At 43.9% G+C, this 22,133-nt stretch overlaps 1 protein-coding gene across 3 annotated transcripts in view; it reads right to left on the reverse strand.

Annotated features, from left to right (window-relative positions):
* The window catches only part of brinp2 (bone morphogenetic protein/retinoic acid inducible neural-specific 2), a 310,510-nt gene that overhangs the window by 15,503 nt on the left and 272,874 nt on the right, over nt 1-22,133 (reverse strand). For all 3 annotated transcript variants that reach the window (XM_005936982.3, XM_005936983.3, XM_042225848.1), the window contains one exon: nt 1,469-1,691. In XM_005936982.3, the coding sequence (XP_005937044.1) occupies nt 1,469-1,691 (223 nt within the window). The remainder of the gene's footprint in view (nt 1-1,468; nt 1,692-22,133) is intronic.

The following is a 22,133-nucleotide window of genomic DNA, read 5'->3' on the forward strand; positions in this document are numbered from 1 at the left end:
GTATTCAGAATACAGTTACTTTGCTGAAATAAAGGGATTACACTGAGGTATTTTCCTGTTTCGTAGGTTCGGCTATGCCCTCTCTACTTTTGACAAAACACACATTAAGAGGCTGTAACGTCTGTGTCTCAATCTTGCGGCCCATGTCACCCCTCCTTGCGGTCCGCATAATGACGTGAAGAAATATTTTTAAAAATTATTCACAAAAATGATTTAATATGAAGGTAACAGGCAGAGTGTTACAGGCATCGCCTGTAACACTAAAGAATGTAGCCTCATGGGCAGTGTAGTCCGTGCTGCAGGGAGAATGGACTGCCATACCCGTTATGTGTCTGTGAGCGAGGGAGGGAGAGAATATAATAAAATCTTGGCCATGTAATTTCTCTAATCTTGACACACACACAGACACACACACACACACAAGCCCATCCAGCTATCTTAGTGAGGGCCTTCATTGACATAATGGTTTCCCTAGCCCCTTACCCTAACTCTAACCATTAAAAATGAATGCCTGACCCTAAGCCTTACCCCAAACCTAACCATAACCTAATTGTAACCCTGACACTAAAACCACATTTTGAGCCTCAAAAAGGCCTTGAAATTTGTGAGGACCGGTGTGTGTGTCCTCACAAGTGACTGTTGGTTCTCACAAGTATAGTAGAAGGCAGATTTCGGTCCTCACAAAGATAGCTAGACAGGAACGCACACACATATATAAACACAAAATGAGACGTGTCACATCCATCCTGTCTTGTATCTTGGTAGCGGTGTATTGGTGTGGAGTATTTTCTTTGCAGATTCTGGGCCCTTTAGTACCAGCTGAGCATCATTAAAATGCAGCATCATACCTCAGTATTGTTGCTGACTGTGTCCATCCCTTTATGACCACAGTATGCCCATTTTATGATGGCTGCTACCAACAGAATCACACGCCATGTCACAACGCTCAAATCACCTGAAACTGGTTCGTTGAACGTGACAGTGAGTTCACTGTGCTCAAATGGCCAACGGTCAGAGCATCTCAATTCAACAGAGCACCTTTTCTCCATTGGCAATTTGCATTATGTATGTGTAGCTGACAAATCTGTAGCAACTGTGTGATGCTGTTATCTCAAAATGGACTAAACTCACTGAGGAATGTTTTTGCTAAATCTATGCCATTGAGAATTAAGACAATTGGAAGGCAAACAGGGTTCCAACCTGGTACTAGCAAGGTAAATGTTATAAAGTGGCCAGTCAAATAGCCCAAGAGGTTTAAACGTGAGAGAAATTGGAATGCATAACCTACAACAGAGACAACCCAAGGCCGAAACCCATGTAATTCCAGTGCAATCAACAAATGTTTTATAAAGGGGTATGTGTGCACCCCTTTGAGGTGGGCTGTTAAAGAGTCCATAGCTGCAAACACAGCAGCCAGATAAAATACCGGTAATGGTTTGTTCTCTGTCAGTGTGTCCCGGTGAGCTACCTTTGTTGGGGGAGACTGATGCGGGGCTGTTTGGGGCAGCGTTTACTCAGCGTGAACAGTTTCCTGATGATCTTCTGGGCTTTGTTGAGGACAAGGACGGTGCTGGCCTCCAGCTGGGCATAACGTTTTTGGAGGGTTAAGTCGGCTGACCAGAGCTTGGCTATCATGGACACATTCAGGAAGCGATCAGTGGGCAATCGCTTCAGGAAGGCTTTGAATTCATCTGCAGGGAATTCAGCAGAGACAGAGAGAAGGAGAAAACAACAAAGTTAGTCTCAGGTAATTTATCACAATACAGTTTTTGAGCAGTGAAAACCTATTCATCACATTCCATTTTACCCCTGCTAGCATGCAGGAAAATGACAGAGAAGCTGGGGAGTTTCACGTGTCATTAGAATTTTAAAAAAGCTGTTATGTTATAATGAATCACAATTACAAAGCAAATACCTGCGCTTTAAACGGCAGTTATACTCATTCACTTCTCCATTAGAATCCCATCTTATTCACTGTAGCATCATTGTCATTAAGCAACACTATTTATGTGACGATTTACCGTATGGCGTCACATACAGATGGCCATCTTTAAAAGCCTAAGCAAGTTAAGAGAGCATCAATTATCATGAGCTGAACACACTACTAAAAGCATGTGGTAATGAGGAAAAGGTTGTCTTCTGTCATTGTTTGTTGTGTTACTTTTATATTTATATATTAATACACTTGCATGAAGTATGGAGACGTGTGCTACATCTATGTCACTTTGTTCAAACTAGTATTTTTGTGCCCATGGAACACAAAAGCTCGAGACAAAATTTTAAGCCCCTGCCATATTCCAATCTGTGTCATCTGACATATGAGAAGTTGTTCTTTAACTGTATTTTCAGGAGAAAGTGCTTTTGATCATCTGCTCTTTTTTAGTTTCTTTGCAATAAGCACCACTACCATATTGCCTCGTTGGTCTTGCGGTATCTGATTTAAAACTCTTTAACAATAGGCTAAGTATCTTTGAGAAGGGAGTTCTGTGACAAATGACACACACAATGATTTTCTTTTTTCTGTGGCTACTCGTCCCACCTTGTTCACCAAGTATGTGATCCTTTAACCTCCTCACTAATTTCATCATTGCTATCGTTTAGAGCCTTCTATGATTGTGAGTTTATCTTTGCTTTTAGTCCCCGGTGCCTCATGATGTTGGGCAGCCAGTTGTCCTGTTACTGTTTGGTTTTGTATTTTGCCCTTTGGTTTTTTTTTGTCCCCATTTTTACCTGCATTAAAGATGTGATTTTGAGTTCATCTCCATTTTGCCAAGTCCTGCATTCTGGGGTCCTCACTGTATTTCCCATACATCATAACATTATTGATAAATATGAATAATCTGTGACACAAAAACTTCAACTCTCAAACATCAAGAGCGAGTTGCTTCAGGCACACTTGTGAACTATGCATTTCAAATTTTTCATGCGTGACAAACCAAACCCATTCACGCAAACTCACTTAATGAAATAGGAGTGTTACATCAACGCAGTTGCAACTATCCTGTTTACGTCATGTTTAGAGTGACACTATTCATATCAATGTACAGTGGCTTGCAAAAGTATTCGGCCCCCTTGAACTCTCCCACATTTTGTCACATTACAGGCACAAACATGAATCAATTTTTATTGGAATTCCACGTGAAAGACCAATACAAAGTGGTGTACACGTGAGAAGTGGAACGAAAATCATAATCAATCATCGTGTGCGTAATTATTCCGCCCTCTTTGGTCTGAATGCAGTCAGTTGCCCATAGACGTTGCTTGATGAGTGCTAATGACCTATGTGACCTCCTATGAACAAGCACTTTGGCGACAGTGGGAAGGAAAAACTCCCTTTTAACAGGAAAAAACCTCCAACAGAACCAGGCTCAGGGAGGGGCGGGGCCATCTGCTGTGATCGTTTGGGGTGAGAGAAGGAAGACACAGCAAAATCTCCAGTGTTAAATTAACACTGGAGAGTGTCTATATGGGTCCACACCTCTGAGTGTTAAATACAACACTGTTGAGTGTTATTAACACTTTTTTTCCAGTGTTAGAAAATCAGCACTGCTCAGTGTTAGCCATTGTTAATCTTCAAAACTGACTAGGTTACTTTTAAACATATAACACTGTCAAAAGTGTTAATTTAACACTCAACAGTGTTGTATTTAACACTCAGAGGTGTGGACCCATATAGACACCCTCCAGTGTTAATTTAACACTGGAGATTTTGCTGTGTGAAATATGCTTACTTATGCCTCATCTCTGTCGGCAAGTTGGCCCCTCGGCATTCTGGCTGGCTAATTAAGAAATGCTACCCAAAAAAATAAAATTTATAAGAATATTTGTGATTAAGTGTGTTATTTAAGATTGAACTAAAAAGGAGAGAGAGACAACAGTGAAGAAACACCTGACACCTGTGTGCTGTTTACACAGCAGATGAAAATCCAGTCATTAAAGGCAGACTGCAGGTCGGGTCGTTACCGTATTAGAGTCAGAGGTCTGGTGCTTCTTTGTGCTTGCAGCAGGTGATCTGCATATCCTGTTATGGTATTCAAATCTCCTCCGGTTGGCAGAGAGTGACATTTGAATACAGTCTGACTGTCTGCCTGCCTTTTCTCATTAAGTGGCCTGAGAGACAGCAAAAATGTCACAGCTGAGTCTTTCATCATCCCTCCACAGAGGTTTGTTTTCTCTCTGTTGTCAGTCACACCCACAGTGCAACTTTGTGAATTAGGAAAGAAGAAGATTGCGTCGTGTTTCTGCGGCTGTGCAGATTAGTTATATTTTTCTGTTTGCTCTGAATATGAATTCGCTGCAAGGCTTCAACAGCACAGCCTCAGGCATCTAACGGTTGCTCATTCCACTTTAGCTGTGTGTTTGGGTTTTCCTCACTCTTATAAATGTCCTATACAGTGTAAACATGCGTGCACAGCAAGCACGTGTTTGTACTTAATGCATATGAAGGATAAATACAGGAAACCTTCACGGTGATCGGGTAAAGTGCGTCACTGCAGCACGTTCACGAATCTGTACACAAACCTCGCTTTCACTTATTGCAGCGGTGCGTCAACGCACTCATCGACTAAAACATTAAAACATTGCATTGTTCTGCTGCGCGTGTGCTGCGCCACCAAACACAGCCTAGAGTCAGTGCCACACCCTGATGGCAGCTGCTGCGCTTCGGTCTGTTGCATCCTCATCTTTAAATCTTTTTGGAAGCCAAAAAAACTGCTCTTATGGTTTAATGTTTACTTTGGAAGATGCATCGCATGCAATGAGTTAAATAAACACACGGGTGTGCTTTTTTTGTGGTGTTTCAGTTGTCTGGTTGTAGATTGGTTGGCTGCACGGCTCGTCGCCGGATGTTCCTCCATGCCGGCTCTGGGCTGGATGTTCTGCTGGAGCCTCCTCCGTTTCACTGGGCTTAAGGGACTGTTGCGTTCTGTTCGTACAGGTGGCGGTCTGCTGCCTCCGTTGGGTCCCTTGTGATGTTGAGGTAGGTTGTCGTCTGCCTCTGTTCGCTCTCTCCTCTCGACTGCCGTTTTGTGATGCTGCTTGCCCGCCTGTGGGGGGTTGCTCTTCTGTGGCAGCCGGGCTCTGGCTCGGGCCTGCATCTCGTCTGGTGGCTCTCTGGGCTCCCACGACCGTGGCTTGATCCCGGTCCTGTGTGGCCCCCATCCCGCTTTTCATTCTGCTGACATGCTCTTGGCCTGGTCCTGTTCTGGGTGTGGATAGCCCTGTCCCTGGTGTTTCGTTTGCCTTGCCCGGCAGTGCTGTGTCTCTCTCACTGTCCGCCGGCTGCGCGTCTGGCGTGCGCCGTTCCGCCATGCGCAACGCTGTATTCTGCGCTGCGCTGCCGCCCACGTTCCCTCGGCCCGCTGCCTCTTCAATGACCGCCGGCGCCGCAGCTGTCCCCATCTATTGTGGTCCACACTCTACGTCTGCACGCTGCTACACACGTACATCTGATCTGCCTGGGGGCGGCGTGTGCCCTTCGCAGAGACCACCTTCTGTTGGCGCCCTATCGGCCTTGGGCTGGTCTTCCCTCCCGACCTTCTCTGCTCAGTCTCGTCCCGGCGCTATCCCGGTCCGGTCCGCTCTGCTCCTGCCCGTCTCCTCCCTGCTGGCTTCCGCTCTCCGCCCCTGGCAAGCTGCAGTTGCTGCTTTTCTCCCAGCGGGTCCACAGTGTGCCTACTCCTTGTCTAACGCTAGCTGCAGCATGTCTTGCCCCGATGTTGCTCGTACCTGTCACTATCTCGCTCGTAGGTGCTCGGGATCGTAGACAGTCATAATGATCCCGCTCGCCCAGCCGACTGTTACCCCGCTGGCAGCCTGGCCCTTGCGCTAACCTGCAGGGTTATGTTGTCTGTCTGTCGACTCTTCCCTTGGCTTCTCTTGCAACCGCAACTTCACACGAGCGGAGGTGCCATCACTTCGCCCCGACCCCCTTTTGCCCCTGTTGAGTCCTGGTTCTGTTGGCAGGGCTTTGTTCTTCCCTCGTCCTGTTCTTGGAATCAGGCGAGCTCGATTTTCCGTTCCCCTGGTCTGCCCGTGGGCCTCCCTTTGTGTGACTTTTCCGGCTTCTCTCTCCACGGGTGGGACTCTTCTCCCGCTCGTCATTGCTTGCCCTGCTCTTGATGGTGTCTCGTGTCGCCGCTCTCGCTGTGGTCGTGTTCTCCGGGGGCCCCTCGCTCTTTGCTCCGACGCATGTTGTCCTCCTTGGGTCTTCCGCTCTACGCTCTCTCTTTATGGATCCCCTGTTGTCGCTTCTGTCTCCTCATTCGTCTCCCCAGCCGATCTCCTGGCCGCTGCTTTCCCTTCTTACTCTGTGTGATCCTCGCTTGCTGTGCCTCGCAGTTATTTTTCACTCTGTTCCCTGCGCTCTGGTCGTCCTGAGTCCCCTCCGTTCCTACCTCAGTGCGCACCATGCATCTCTGTCTGTCTCATGTGCCACAGTGTTCGCGTTCCAGTTGCTTACTAGTATCCGCTTGCTCTCCTGCTCTTTCTAGCTCACTAGCGCTGTCCTAGTGCGCGTGCGCTGTGGTTATCGCGCGACCCTCCAGTCCTTCCCTCGTGGCCTCAGTCACTTAACTATTCTACTTTATATATGCCTTCCTAAGTCTCTATTGGTTTGCCTACGTTTTTCCTCTCTGGCTGATTTCTTAGCTTAGCTTCGTGCCGCCTTTATGCTCATCCCTGTGTACTAAGCCCTCTAAATCTTCCCCCTGGCTCTCTACTCTGGGGTATATAATACTTCTCTTCTCTTCACTGTTGCTCGTTTTGTCACGTTTTATGCCTTTGTCGGTTTATGGGGTTTTAGTTATGCTTCCTACGCCTACTTCTATCTATTCTGTACTCCTGTCCCTCTGATGTCTTCTTATAGATGTGCATTGACTCTGCCCCCCTCAGGCCATAATTCTTAGTCAATCTTGTTTTGCGCGCTTCCGTCGTCAGTCGACTCATTACTTTTGCAAGCCACTGTATAGATACAAACACTGAAAGATTCATTTCTGTTCAAAAGTAGGATTCGCAAGTTCATTTCAGCAAGGTGACTGATCATTAACATTCAATAACATCACATAGCTTTCCAGTCATACCAGACAATGGCAAGATTTATTTCTATATTTCTTTATTGCCCACGAGTAAGCATGTCCTCTATAAAATAAAATATAATGTTGATTTTATTTCAGAAACTACATATTGGAGATTTAAAGTCATCATTCTTGATTATGTTTCTGTGGTTTGCTGACTTGTATCTGTAGAAACTTGTAGATGATGGTAAACTGGAAAAAATGACAAGTTTAACAAAACTTTGAATGGTCAAAATTTCAAAATACATTTACATGGATTGTTTCTAAGCTTGAGCTGTAATGCAAATGAGAAGTCTGCATCTTAAGTAACATTCCTGAGCTATAATTTAGGAAAATGTGCTTGGCTCAACTGTCCCTTATGCTATTGTGAATAAAATTTTAGAAACAGATGGGGACCTTACTCAAACAGCACCTACTTTGTTGTACTAGATGCAGCTGCTACCCAAGCCAATATGTGATGAGAAATCCTGTGTGTACTGTATGTATGGGTGTCTCTGTGTGCGCGTGTGTGTGTAGCTGTGTGAATCTCAAACACTGAAAAAATGGGAACACTTGGAGAAAATTACAGTGAGAATAACATCGGTGCAGAAGACACAGTTCGTACCCTCTGCAGGGTTTGCCAAGCACGTTCCAGTGCTGAGATCACTTTAGTTCCATTATGAACCAGTGGGCAAATATTATGCCAGTATGAAGCCTCTGGGAAACTTGAACCTATTATTTCTTTTTTTCCCCCCTGCAAAGCCAGCTAAGTGAGACCTTCTTGGATTGTTCTGGGTCTGCTGGAGAATCATATTCCCATGTGCGGCTGTTGGCAACAAGACAGCACAGAAATCTCCAGCCAAGCTGACCTGAGCTGAGCCCAACTGACGAGACTCAAGCCTATTACAGTGTTCAGTGATCCCAGATGACATGATGGTCTGTCTCTCTCCTTGTGTGTGTCTGCCTCATTCTCTTGGTGTGATCTTCCTCTTCTGGACTAGTGAGTCAAGACTGTCTTATTCTTGCGTTTGAGTTTTCTGTCTGATTTTTTAATCTTCTCTTACTCCCAGGTTCCTCGTCCTTTTTTTGTATCTTTCTCTTTCTATGCTGACATGAAGATGAACTAGTCAAAAACGTTCTTGTTGCTCTGGCTTGTGGCTGCTTTCTTCAGCTGGTCTTTATTTATAGTGTCTTTCAATTCATACAGATTCATCTGACCACTCTGATCGGCCCTTGAGTGACTTGGTGAAAGACTGCTGACCAGTAAGGAAGACAGAGTCAAGAAACTTTGGTCTAATTTGCAGGTATATATTTTTTTGTATTCTGGATTCTTGTTAATGCAGGCATTCATTTCACAGGACGAATTTGTGGGATTTAATTTTTCACACCAACCTCGATTTTTTTTTCATAGCCGAAAAAAACAGATCTGACCAATGAGACCACTGAGGTTGGTAGCAAATGCAATGTAGCTATAAAACACCCAGTAGTACTCAATATACAATTATATAGAAATAGTAAAATAATACAATGTTTTTCTCAGACAAACAGCTAGATGCTGCTAGATGCGGGTCAGTCGGATCTCTGAAATTGTTTCTCCATCCTCAGATGTGGTCCCAGCTTTGCCAACAAGAGCTGAAACTGCCCCACTGACATCCTGAAATATGTATGAAAATATATACGACTGTTAGCCTGAGTTACTGCTGTGTGATAGATTCAAATATGGCTGCCAAAATGGCACATTAATGATGGCTTGCTCTCATTAGAGTGCCCATGTGAATTCTGTTTCAAAGTTCTTTTTCCTTTCAAGTTTGAATCAATGCATTCCTACACCTCAGCCCACTTTTGTTCCCTCTGTCCTGCATTTTTTCCCTCTCCTTCTTTTTGTCTTCAGTCAGTTCTTAAGTCACACGCAGTGCCGCATATACATTCATCTTTATTATTCACCCACCCAACCACCTCTCCCTTATTTCTTTATTTTCTTTTTCTATTTTCAAACCCTTTGTCTTCCTCTCAATTTGCTTTCAACACTATCCTGGTCTCTCTCTCTCCACGGCCTCTCCGTGGTAATCATTAGCGCTGCCATCATGCTGAAGGAATTTGTCAGTCTGTTTTCCTCCCTTTTCTTGACATTTATGACTCCATGTACCAAATTTATGGATAATTTGGCTCACTCAAAATCTATCAGATAAAGGGGCCGGCGGGAGGGGGGGTTATTTTCCATAATGGGTGACCGTGCTGCCCCAAAAATCTCAATCTCTGGGCTGAGTTAGTGATTCATGCCACCATTGAGCAGAGCCGACAGCTAAGTGACTTGCTGGCTGAGGACTGTTCATCCACCTCACTACAAGCACAGGATGTATTGAAAAGAGAGAGCCTCAACAGTTCTTAACAAAGCAGTCTAGAATTCAACCAAACAAAGTGTTCACTGGTTCTTGCACTTTATATTTTTATTCATGGACAATGATTTATATAACTTGATCTGATTCTTTTTTTTCAATTCTTGCGTGTTTGCTGGCATTTCAGCAAATAAACAAGACATCACAATAGCGGCTAAAAGCATTCCTAGGTAAACATCAGTGTGTCAGCATTGTTGCTTCGAATGGGTTAGTCTTCAGCTCACTAAACAGCTAGCATGACTATGTATTCTAACATAAAATACTGTCAGTGTGAATTTGACCTGGAGTGCCGCACTGGGCTTTGATCTAGTCCAATAATGTAATTGGTTGTGCTCTTTGTCTTATTGTTTTACCCCATGCAATATTCAGGAAGGACATTCAGCTGGTGGACTTCATTTTGGAACATTTCCTTAAGCTAATAGGACAAGCATCATTCAACACTTATTTAATTCTAAAAATAAATATTCAAAATATACACGCATCCTTTTTATATGGATAAAAAGGTTTAGATAACTATACATAAAGACCGATGTCATCTTTGCAAGTTCATACTGGTTGATTCGGCGATGCTCTGTATAATTAATACATCTCATTTAGTAATCCTTGCACAAACTCATTGTTGAATTTCATCTGTCATAGCTGGAATTTGAATTGATGGGTTTACAACTGCCAGTCACATATAGGAACGAACACTGGTTTGTCTTTTTTCCTGTGCCATGCCCCTGTCAGTCACATCTTAGTGAAAAGGCTCTCATTAAATCCCACCCGATTTCTTGCAACAACAACTTCAATAATCATCCGTCTTCCTCTGTGCTTTTAATTCAATTGCAAACATGACAGACAATAAGGTTGGAGTTGGGATGTCTTCAGGCGGATGTGGCAGTGCCTTCTCTCTCTCGCTGTCTTTCACTCTGCAGCAATGCAGGCTGGGAGAGACGGAGTGGAAAACAGAAGGTCCAGAGCTGTCAAGAAAGCTGCTATCTCCATCACTTCAAAGTGTCTGTAACACATTAAAGGCGCCATCCATCATACACTGCTGACACTGCTGCTCACATAATAGTTAGCAGCAAGTATTTTATGTTCTTCAGTCTCTATAGAACCTCTATATTAAAAACTAGATGGAATAGTTTTTGAAACAAGTTCGGTCACTGCTCAGTAGATTGATTGATCTCTTGGAACAATGCCTCAACACTTTTACTTAACCAGAACATATATTCTCAAAGTGAATGTGAGTTCTGATCATAAATACACTCTACAGTAACGGAAAAAATAGCAACAAAATTCTTTTGCTCCTAACATTTAGCTTTAACTTCTAGAACATCCCCAAAAGAAAGTTTTCAGGGTGGATAAATCAGATTTTTAGTATCACATCAAGCCGTTGTGATATGGCCTATTGTTTTTAGATTCATTTTGTAGCCTCAGTGTAACTACGTCGTTTTATTAGGGCCAGAAATTACCATATCTGGAAAAGAGGATTAAGTGTCTCTGCTTTCCCCTCACTCCCAACTGGTCATGACAGATGGCTAACACTCTCTGGGCCTCGTTCTGCCATAGTTCTTCCTTCCCAAGCCAAGGTATCGCTCAGAAGCTTTGTCTGATTAATGGAGTTCTCTGTCTACTATTGTAGGCTCCTCAACTTTTTTTTTTAAGCGTTTTCTAAGGACAGCGCGAAAACAGTGAAGAAAGAAAAAAAGCCACCTCTTTCCTATCAGTGGAAAAATGTACCATGTAAACCAATTTTTTAAAAAGTCAACACGTGGGATTTGGTTGTTTAGGAAGAGGGGAAAGTTTTGGGTAGTGGTTAGACTTGTAGTCAAGACCGCCTAAACCAAGACCAAGACAATACCAAGACCAGAGGGTATCGAGACCAAGACCAAGACAGACCGAGTCAAGACCAAGACAAAGTCGAGACATGACCGAGACAAAAAAGTCTTTAAACTGCAGCCAGACGCTGCTTTGTGTCAGGCATATTTATGTGTTTTTGCGATGCACTCGCAAACGCAAGCTCCACTTGACTGTCGCGTCTCTCACCCTCTCTGTTTTTCACAGAATGATATTATCCTATATCCTCGCATGTGATTGGCCACAATATGGAGGGATTGGAGCATAGCTGAGCCACTGTGTGAGAGCTGAGCAGCGAAAGGAAATTAAGTGAGGAGCCGGCTCTCGCTCAATGGGAGTCGACTCTTCTGATTCACTACAAAGCACTCTCTAAGCACAGCTCTTAGAGCTGATGCTTTTGCGCATGACACATTATCGAACGTTACGTTGTGTGTCATGGATACTATTGACTCCAAATCTCCCGACCACTATGTCAATCTGAGACAGCAAGACCGAGACAGCGAGACCAAGACAAGACCGAGGGATCCAAGACCAAGACAAGACCAAAGTCCGTTGATACCAAGACAAGACCAAGACCCGTTGCCTACTGGTGGTGTTCAGAGGGCCCGGTGGCGCCAGTGTCCGGCAGCCTCGCCTCTGTCAGTGCGCCCCAGGGTGGCTGTGGCTACAAGGGTGTGAATGTGTGTGTGAATGGGTGGATGACTGAATATGTAAAGCGCTTTGGGGTCCTTAGGGACTAGTAAAGCGCTATATAAATACAGGCCATTTATATGAAAAATGTGTATACTTACTGCATTTGAATCATTTTAACCACATGTAACCATCTGCATATGTGTTTTGATTTTGCCACCCCATTTGATTTCTTTGCCACCCTCTTGCCACCCTAAGAAAATTTCTCTAGATCCGCCCCTGTAGAGGAACTGGATTATTTTGCAATTTCCATGTTGGCTTGATTTTTGGCCCTTGAGGTTGCCACTTCTAAAAAGGATAATACCTCATTTAACTTCTCATAATCTGATACCTTTCCAATACATAGCAATAAAAAGAATTTACTCTTGCACATTTGTATCTATAAATGCTGTCAAAAGGGATCAGGTAGAGAGAAACAGAGCAGAAAATTGGTCTTAGAGAGTGATTCATTATGATACACTCTAATTACATTTGCTTCTTAATAAAGTAGGCCTTTTGTTTTCAGATTAGCTCGTAATCCCCCAAAGGCTTGCAATTTTTCCAGACACATCTTCCATAATTAGTTGAAAATCCTTCAAGAGGATAAGAGCACTCTCTGTACTTTACTTAAGCTGAAGTCATAAATTCATAACCAACTATACATGGAACTATTAATATTGACACAATCATTAAAGTTGCATTTATCTCAAATAAAAGGGAAGGATTTGCAAGTCTTGCGAAACTTAGTAGAGCTGTGTTTTATCACAGTAAATACAAACAGAAACACAGAGGTTTTGCTTTGAGAACATTTTCAGTTAGAGCAAAGTTGTGACTAACCGTTTAGAGATAAACCTCCTTTCTCTTTTGCTTGAAGTTAAATTATATTTTCAGTGAGGAAACTTTTCTTCTCCATCAGCGTTACTGACCTGACCAAGATTTTTTTCACCATAGATCAAGCACCGACCTGAATTTCTGCATCACATTTTTAGAGCACCGTGCTCCAAATGGAAAACATAGTCAGTACTATAACACAGAGATAGAGGGAAAGTCAACCTTTCACAGCGCAGCATCCAGTTAATATGCAGAAATGCATTGATCCTTGTAACCATTTTCAATGTTTTAATTAAAAATAGATTTTTTAATTTCAGTAAATTTGGTGTATGCTTTTTAAACTAAGCTTGGGGAGGATGTCAAGTTCTTTCCAGTCAAGTAAAGACACGAATCATTGGAGGGTTTTTTCTTCCTGTTTTTTTTTTAAAGTCAGCTGTAGTGAAGTTATTCAATTCATGAATGAATACAACAGTCAATTAGACTATTGCAACATGATGTTTCTTTTTTATTTAATTTTGTTTTTTAGGTCAACTCCAAAACAATGCTAACATTAACACACCCTAAAGCAGATAGATTGATAGACAGTCAGGCTTTCCCACATGAGAAACCGAAGCTTTGTGCCCCAAAAAGCCACAAAACACACTTTTCCACTTGCACAATGTCAGCCGAATGAAACTGAAGCTTGTCCCAGTAGAGGCAGCCATGCTATAACACACACACAAATCCAAACATATCTGACAGTTTTACACTTAACATCTCGAACACATCACCTCATGGTCCTTCTCATTTCTATCGTCTGAATGAGAAATGAGAATCATTTCTGTTTGGGAAACCAATATGTGCACAGGCACAACACATCTGGGAAGTAAAGCCATCAGCATGTGTGCTTATTGGACTCTTGTGGGTGATCAAAATGTGGAAAAAAAAAAGCTTGAGCATCGCACCTTGAGCCTCTAAGTCATAAAGAAGATCTATCACAGCTAGAAGAACCATTTTCCTTCATGTTCAAGGTTGGTGAGGAAGCATCCAAATCACTTCTGTCCTGATCTATGACACTCACACATCATAGACAGAAGGAGTGAACACCAGCGAGAATGACACCAGTCATGGCAAATACACTTCCAAGCTGATTATGCCTGGAGGAATGACTGATTACTATCTAGGTATGGGTACAAATGTAACTTTCTCATGTTTCTCATGTAAAGTAGTGACCAAAAGTCCAATTCACATATACAAGAAATATGTGGTATTGTTGTTTGAGTCCTTCAGAAATGTCACTAGGCATATAATAATGCTGAGTCATTGAAGCTTGATAGGAGAAAACTATAGACAGTGTACTGTTTATAAATAGAAATCTATCCAGACCGTGAAGCTTATTTTACAGTCTTAAATCAATTACAGCTATCTATCAAATAGATTATATTCGGGGGTGTGGATCTGTCTAGCTGTCAGACCCTTAACTGCAGTATGTGAAAATCTGCATGCTGGGGTTGTTCTGAACTGACCTACTGAATAAATATATCATCTACCTGCACTAAACAGCCAAATGCAACAAACTATATGTGTGCTAACTGGTACATGCTAATGACTTGGCGCTTATTCAGTTGTGGAGGTAAGCATCAACGAACCAGAGCTCTCAGTTCTCACTCCCTCTTTATTCCTCTCCAACATCAACTGCACATATCTCGCCACAAAACACAGGAACACACTTCCTTAACACTGGGTGTGAGTGGAGCCCTCTAGTGGTCCACCACACATTCTCCCCCCCGAACACCCAGCAGAACTAGTCCAGGACCCAGGAAGCAAACGGCCAGAAGGGCAACCCAGCCCGGGAGCGAGGCTGGCACTGGCGATCAGAAAAAGCTGCAGACGACTCGGACTCCGTTGATTGTGGGTTGCTCCTGGGGAAAAAACAGAAGCCATGAACCTGGTGGCAGGTGGGCGGCCGCGGCGAGGGGCCTGGGCTGGGACCACCTGATCCACTTGCATAGCATGTGCAGGCTTAAGTCTATCAACAGAGACAACCCTTGCCGACCGCCAAAGTCCAAAATGAAATGTTTGTTGCCTGGTTTAACAGTAGCATCCCCAGGCTTCTACCTTTCTACCTATAAAACCCGGAGAGCAGCCAAATGGCTGGTAAGCTTTTAGCTAAGCTTTAGCTTCAGCCAAGTGGAAGCTAAATTGGCTAGTCATTCATATGTATATTAGGTTGTTACCTGGGAATTCTGGAGGGAGGGGAGTGGGGGTGTGTGATTGAGGGGGTGGGGGAGCTGCTAAAAGCTGTGCACTTCCTTTTGTGTTTCATCTTGATGCATTCTCAATCATCCAGGGAAATAAATCTCCAAAAGTCACCAACTTGGAGTGTTTCAGTTTGCCATCTTAGGGAGAAATCAACACACATGGGTGTATGTCCTTTGTTGCTGAGATTTATTGATAAAAACAGTACAAAAAACCAACCATTTGTACACATATTTACAAATGGCCTGCTGAGTGGTGCATGGAGCATGTTCATTGGTTCATGGACCTCCCTGAACTAATGGCATTTATTGCAATTGTCATCTTGCGGGGGGTTAACAGGGTTCCATCTCTAAATGACTGCTGGTCAGCAAACCTGGGAAACCCACAGATAATTGGAACCCTGTATGGCCCGTCATATGGTGGATGCAGCGGAGTCCTATGGGCATCGTGCCTGACGAAAACGAAACGAGCAGAGTCCAACGAACTCGGAACAAAAGTGTCAGGCAGGCAGTGGTGCACAGGACCAGGAATGGGAAATGAGTCTTTTGGGGGGCGAAAAGGCAACAAAGAGGTGACGAAACATGGGGGAGGGCTCTCAGGTAAAGCGCTATATAAATACAGGCCATTCCGGGGACCCGGAGGGGCTGGCCGAGGACCAGTTCAGCCGGGGAAACCCCGAGGTCTTCTTTAACCGTGCTACACAATCCCAGCAAAACCCACGGAAGACAGTCGACCCAGTCGACACCTGTTAAGGAAGCCCGGAAAGTGACCGGTGAAACCGTTTGCACATCCCGTTAGCTTGCGGGTGGTATGCTGTGGTGCGGTGGACCTTGACCCCCAGGCCGTCAGCCATAGCAGACCAAAGCTCAGAAATAAAGTGGGGTCATGCGGTCCACCACAGTCAAAAGGTGCATGAAACCCTGTGACTGTGGCAAGGGACCAACCAGGTCCACATAAACGTGATCAAAACGCCTACCGGGGACACGGAAAGGTTCGAGGGGTGCCTGCGTGGATTTTCGAGCGTTGGCATGGGATACAAACTGCCGCCCATTCTTTCACCGTCTTGCGAAGGCCCGGCCAAACAAACCTGGCGCTGACCAGCTTGACCGAGGCCCGGACGCCGGGATGAGAGAGGGCATGCACCGAGTCAAAAACACGACGACGCCACGAAAGGGGAACCACCGGGCGGGGGCGGCCGGTGGAAACGTTGCAAAGAAGGTGCGAATCGCCGTCCCACACCGGGGTGTCCTCCAGCACGAGGCCCTTTTTCGTTGACTGAAGGGCAAGGACGTCCAGGTCAGCACGTTGCTCGGCGGCCATGGCAGCGTAGTCGACGCCGACATTGCATTCAGGATCCCGGACCGTACGACCTGAGACCTGAAACCCGATGTTCCAACACCCCACCCACTGCCACGTTGGACGCGTCGGTGGTCAACGCAATCTCCGCCGACGGAAGCGGGTGGGCCAGCAAGGCGGCGTCAGCCAGCGCAGACTTGGCTGCGGAAAACGCATGGATGCGTTCTGGCAGCCAGTCAACAGGATCTTAGGCTGTTTTACCTTTAAGGCAGCATAAGAGCAGCCGTTCTGTATTGCCAGCGGTCGCGGCTGCTACGGCACGCTGGCGGGTCCGTTTCCCTGGGCCGTGAAAGCACAAGGCGGCAGGCAGCGACGCGCTCTGTCGCCAAAACGCTAATGGTAGAAACAGATGCTCTTTCTGCGGTGCTGGCGGATGCTCCGGGGGAGGCAGGTGGAGGCGTGGAAGGTGCCGCCGGCAAGTCCGTAGCCAGTGAACGTCGAAAGTGCGGCTAGCCAGAAGAATGCGATCCGCTTCTTCAGCCAGGGAGCGATAAGCCTTCGCAGGCAGAAGCTGGGAGTTTGCGAGCACAGCTCTCACGGCGGCCGGTAGTTGGCGGAGGAAGAGAAATCCCCTGTCATCCGGCCGGAGCAACGATAGCATGTTCTCCATGACCTCGAGTGCGGTACCGCCACCCAAGCCTGACAGGTTGAGGAGCTTTTCGGCTCATTCAGCGTCGGAGAGGGCATAGCACCGAAGAAGCAGCTCTTTAAGGGCGGCGTATCCTTCCACTGACTGCTGCGGTAAACCTGCACCAGGGTAAACCTCTGCCGGCGCCACATTGCAGTTTTTCAGTTGCCCCTAGCTGAAACAAGCACATGAGGAGGCCATGGAGCCTTTAACATGGCGCTTTGAAGATGAACTACCTCCCTGACTCCTGCCTGTCACGGTTCTGGGTCAGTTTCTACCCAGTATTTTGAGTTTATTATGTTTTGGTTTAAGTTTGCATCAGGGATTGTTTTCTTGTTCTCTTGTTGTGTTGATGATGATGATTATGATGTTTATTATTAGAGTTTCATGTTTCTGTTTGTGTTTAGGATTTGTTCTTCGGTTGCGTCTGCTTAGTATTTGTCTAGTTCCATGTGTCATTTTCTGTCTGTCTCTCTATGTCGAGTCTGCGTCTTAGTGTGATGGTTTCTTGTTCCTGTTTTATTGTGAAGGTCTGCGTCTCATGTGAGTGTGTTCAGTTTTACCTCTGTCTCGTCTTGTTGATTATTCCCAGCTGTGTCCACCACCTGTGTGTAATTCCCCTGTGTTTCTCTGTGTGTATTTAAGTCGTGTCCTCTGTCATTGTAGTTGCTGGTCCGTCTGCGTATCCACCATGTTTCATCCGTGTGTTCCCTGTCGTCATCATCATGTACCATCGTCTTCCTTCCTTTATGTTCAGGTTCGTGTTCTTTTCATGCTCTGTAGTTTAGTTGTCCCAGTATAGTTAGTTATCCGTTTTGCCATTTGCCTCTCTATATTTTTGTTCAATAAATCACCTTCACACCTTCACGACTGCCTGCGCTTGGATTCTCTTTTTCCTTTTTCACACGGCTCTTCTCACTCGCCGTGACACTGCCAAGAGATCAGAAATTAAACTGCCCAAAGTGTGGGGCCCGCCCCCTAGGGGGGCGCAGAGCCATTGCAGGGGGGGCGCGGCATGAAAAGGGAAAAAAAAAAAAAACAACGCTTGGACACTGCTAGCACGGGGCGCCTACACAAACGCAAAGCAGGAATGAAGCATCGCTGAATATGTTTCCAAACCAACTTCATTCTAAGCCAAAGACTAGAAAATATGGTGAAGCAAATCTGCCCTTTGGTTTCACCTGCACAAGTGCCAAGGTAGGTCTCCCCTGCAGAATTGGTTTTCCCTTCGTCAGGAGCAGCGCTGGGCTCTTCAATTCACGGACAAACAGTATCCCACATTCTTGATTTTTAGTTCAAACACTTGTTGTAATGACTAACTACTCCTGACATTTTGGAGATGTTATCTCTTTATACAGTCAAGTTACAGTGGGATACAAATAACATCAGGCTGATCCTGCCATGATTTGTTCCCTGGTTCAAATCATGGACAAACAGTATCTCACAGTTGTTTATGTTTTTAAACCCATTTTGCACAGAGAGGCATTATTTTTGAAAAATGTATTGACAGCAATGTTGAATATTATTACACAGGAAAAATAATTACACCGTGATGCCTCTGCTTTTCTAAATAGAGGGACAGTAACTGCGTGTTTATATGTAAGTGTGTAAAACCTGAAGATAGAGACAAAATACTGTTTACCTGCCATTCTGCAATTCCTCTCATGTAAACAATAACGTGGCGCACAGCATGACGTGGAAAAAGGCACATACCTTTAACATTGCATGACAAACTCTGTATTCCTCGTCCACACGTAAACGCAAAAAATGAGTTTTAAAAAATCGCAGTTTTCGGTGATTCGAAACGCCGTTTACGTGTGGACGAAACAGCTGGGTTTTCAAAAATACCCGTGTATTGTATACCCGTGTATTGTAGCATAAAAGAGTTAGTAGTTTATTTTCTTACTACCTGCAGATTACTTGTATTTGCTTAATTGTTTACTAAATGTTTGAGGTGTGAAATAAACCGCAATTGAGCAACATAAGGGTGTGTGTGGTTGAAGGATGTGTTAGTGCGTGCACACGCGAGGGGGGGAGGGTGCGAACATTTTTCTGTAAAACAAACGGGGGGCCCAGCAAAAAAAGTTTGGGAACCACTGATTTAGGGGAACATGAGATGTCAGTCGTTTATATCCAGCAAGCTATTCAAGCTATTTTTCCATCTGAGTGGAATACCTCTCAATCGTTTTATTTCTTCTCTTTTTCCACATTGATATATGGATGTCTGACAGAACATATATGCTCTTTTTAACAATGTTCACATGGTTATGCACATTTGGGAGCTGTCCAGAAAACCGTTGCCTCACACAGGTGGCCATCAAGAGCAGTCCAGAAACACCGCATTTTTCTACTGAAACGCTCCACTGAAGCAGCTGGAGGTTGCTCAAGGGCATTTTAACACTCTAAAGAAAGGGCGAACATTATTGGTGCACTTCCGCTGCCATCCACCATGATTGAGATATTGTCTGAAGATGTGACATTGCAGGGTATTATTTCCTGCAGAATGTAAGATGTCGCTGTCGGGAATAAATTGAAGGGTATTTGGACGAAGGATATAGAGAATCATTGTGAGGCAGTACTTGTATGCGTGTCAGTGTGCATCAGTGTATGTTACTGGAGGCGGAAAAAATACATTTTTCCATCTTTATTTTCTCCATTCTTATTTATATGTCACTACTATTCCTCAAAAGACCCCATGGTATTTGAGACACCTTTTATGTATACAAGGTTGACATCATTAATTCAGTCTTTATAAGAAACCACAAAGTCACTAGAAGAAGAGTAACTTTGTCAAAAGAATGATTTTCTTTTTTTACAAGAATAAAATAGGATGAATAAACACACTCATGCATAATTTCTAACTTATTAAAAAGTCATTACTTTTCCAATTGCTCAACTTAGTCAACTCAGTATGCCTCAAAGTTTTGTCAGATGACTTTCTAACAACTGAAATCTGATCACTCCTACTTTACACAATGACTGGCATGGTGTAATAAAGCTGCACTTGTTTCATTTTTTTTTATGTACACTGTGACTTAAAAAGCCTTAATTACTATTACGGTATGTCGATTCATATTTCAGTCATATGTGACTGAAATACAAAGGATCCAGCCGTACAAAGAGGTCTTTAAAGGGTCAGGAAAATAGTACACTAAAGCCAGGAGAACCACAGCAGGTGTTTGCTGAGACAGTCAGTGCACACAGATTAAGCCACCACTAGAGTGACTATTTTACACCAGCAAAGATTTACTAACTTTTGTTAAATTTGAATGGGTTCAAGCTGATACTCTAGAGTTTATTCTCTCATCCAGCTCACAAAGTAATTTCACAAACTTTATTTAGTAATATCAACTGGCAATTAAGATTCTGCATTTCAGAGAGTCTAGCTGCTACATAAACCCATTCAGGGACATCTATGCAACATCATAACTGGTCTTGTGTGGGGGCCAAGTCTGACAGTTTCTACTTTCTGAACCTGTCAATCAAACTGCTGTGACTGGCCAGCTATGAAAAGAATTGAAAGGTCTAAAGCTCTCTGTGTCTGTGACTTTTTATATGAATAATTGAAAACTATGAATGCTCTCTTGAGCCAACTGAAAAAAAGCTGACTTAAAGGAATCTGAAACAGCTTGTTTCAGACAGAGGATGAACAGGGGGCTGCACCAAGACTCGGTTTCATGCACGTAAATCATGCAAAGTAATCTAGCAGAGTCCAAATGTGGAAATATAGATAAATTATTTTATTTTGAACTTTAAAAGGAACAAAGTGCAATATATTGTTCACAATATATTATTTGACTGATTTTATATAAACAACTTAAATTATGCTTGAACAGGAGTAGGAGAGTTTTGATGGAAAAGTACAAAAAGGGTCAGAAGGAGTTGTCATGTCTTTGTAGCTCTTTGTGGAACGCATATGATCGTGTCCCAAGAGAGGAACTCCAATATGCATGAAGAAGTCAGGGGTGGCAGAGAAGTATGTGAGGGCGGTGCACTAATAAGGGCAGTGAGACATTGGTGAGGTGTGCAGTGGGAGTGAAAGAGAGGTGCGGGTGGGATTACAACAAGCATTGACTCTGCACATCTTCTTGTTTGTGATGGTGATGGACAGGCTGAGAGATAAGGTCAGGCAGGTGTCTTCTGTTTGTGATGATATTGTGATCTTTAGAGTAAGGAGCATGTGGATGAGATCCTGGACAGGTGGAGGTATAAAGAGAAGGGGGACGTAAATCAGTAGAAGGAAGACAGAACACGCGTGTGAATGAGAGGGAGACAAGTGTACCAGTGAAGCATCAAAGAGCAGAAGTAGTGAAGATAGAGTTTAAATAACTGGGGTTAACCATCCAAAACAACAGAGAGATGAAGAAAAGAATTCAAGCAGGGTGGAATGGGTGAAGATGAAGTGTCAGGGGTGATTTGTGACAGAAAGATAGCAGCAAGAGTGAAAGGGGAGGTTTACAAGGTGGTAGTGAGACCTGCTATGATGTTTGGTTTGGAGACAGTGGCACTAACAAAAAGACAGGAACTGGGCTGTAAGTAGCAGAGTTAAAGATGTCAAGGTTTTTCTTTAGGAGTGACCAGAATGAACAAGATTAGAAATGAGTATTTCAGCAGGACACCTTAGGTTTAGCAGTTTGGAGAATGTAGTTCAGGAGGTAGCGTAGGTTATCTGCTAATGGGAAGGTTGGTGGGGTACAATCCCTGGTTGCTCCAGTCTGCATGCCAAATATCCTTGGGCAAGGTACTAACCCCAAGTTGCTCTCTGATGCATCTGGGTTGAATGTATGTGGAAGTTAGATAGAAAGCACTTATGTAGAAAAAGCACAGCAAAACAAATGCTTGTGTGTAGAGCAGGGCGATATGGCCAAAAATATTTATCACGATATATATTTGTGATAACGATATAACTGACGATATAATTGATGCAAGACAAAATACAACTCCACAACTTTACTAGCGCAAAAAACCCATCCATTTATTTTCACTTAAACAAGCAGCTGTTTTTTATGTGCATTAAAGCTATATAAACATTCCCATACGGTAAAAAAATACATTTTTCCTGGCCAAAATATATTTCAAATATATGGTAAATATATTTTGTATTTGTGATGCTCCAAAAAA

Source organism: Haplochromis burtoni, unplaced genomic scaffold (assembly GCF_018398535.1).
Source record: "Haplochromis burtoni strain Fernald_Lab_line unplaced genomic scaffold, NCSU_Asbu1 Contig_185, whole genome shotgun sequence".
Lineage (NCBI taxonomy): Eukaryota > Metazoa > Chordata > Actinopteri > Cichliformes > Cichlidae > Haplochromis > Haplochromis burtoni.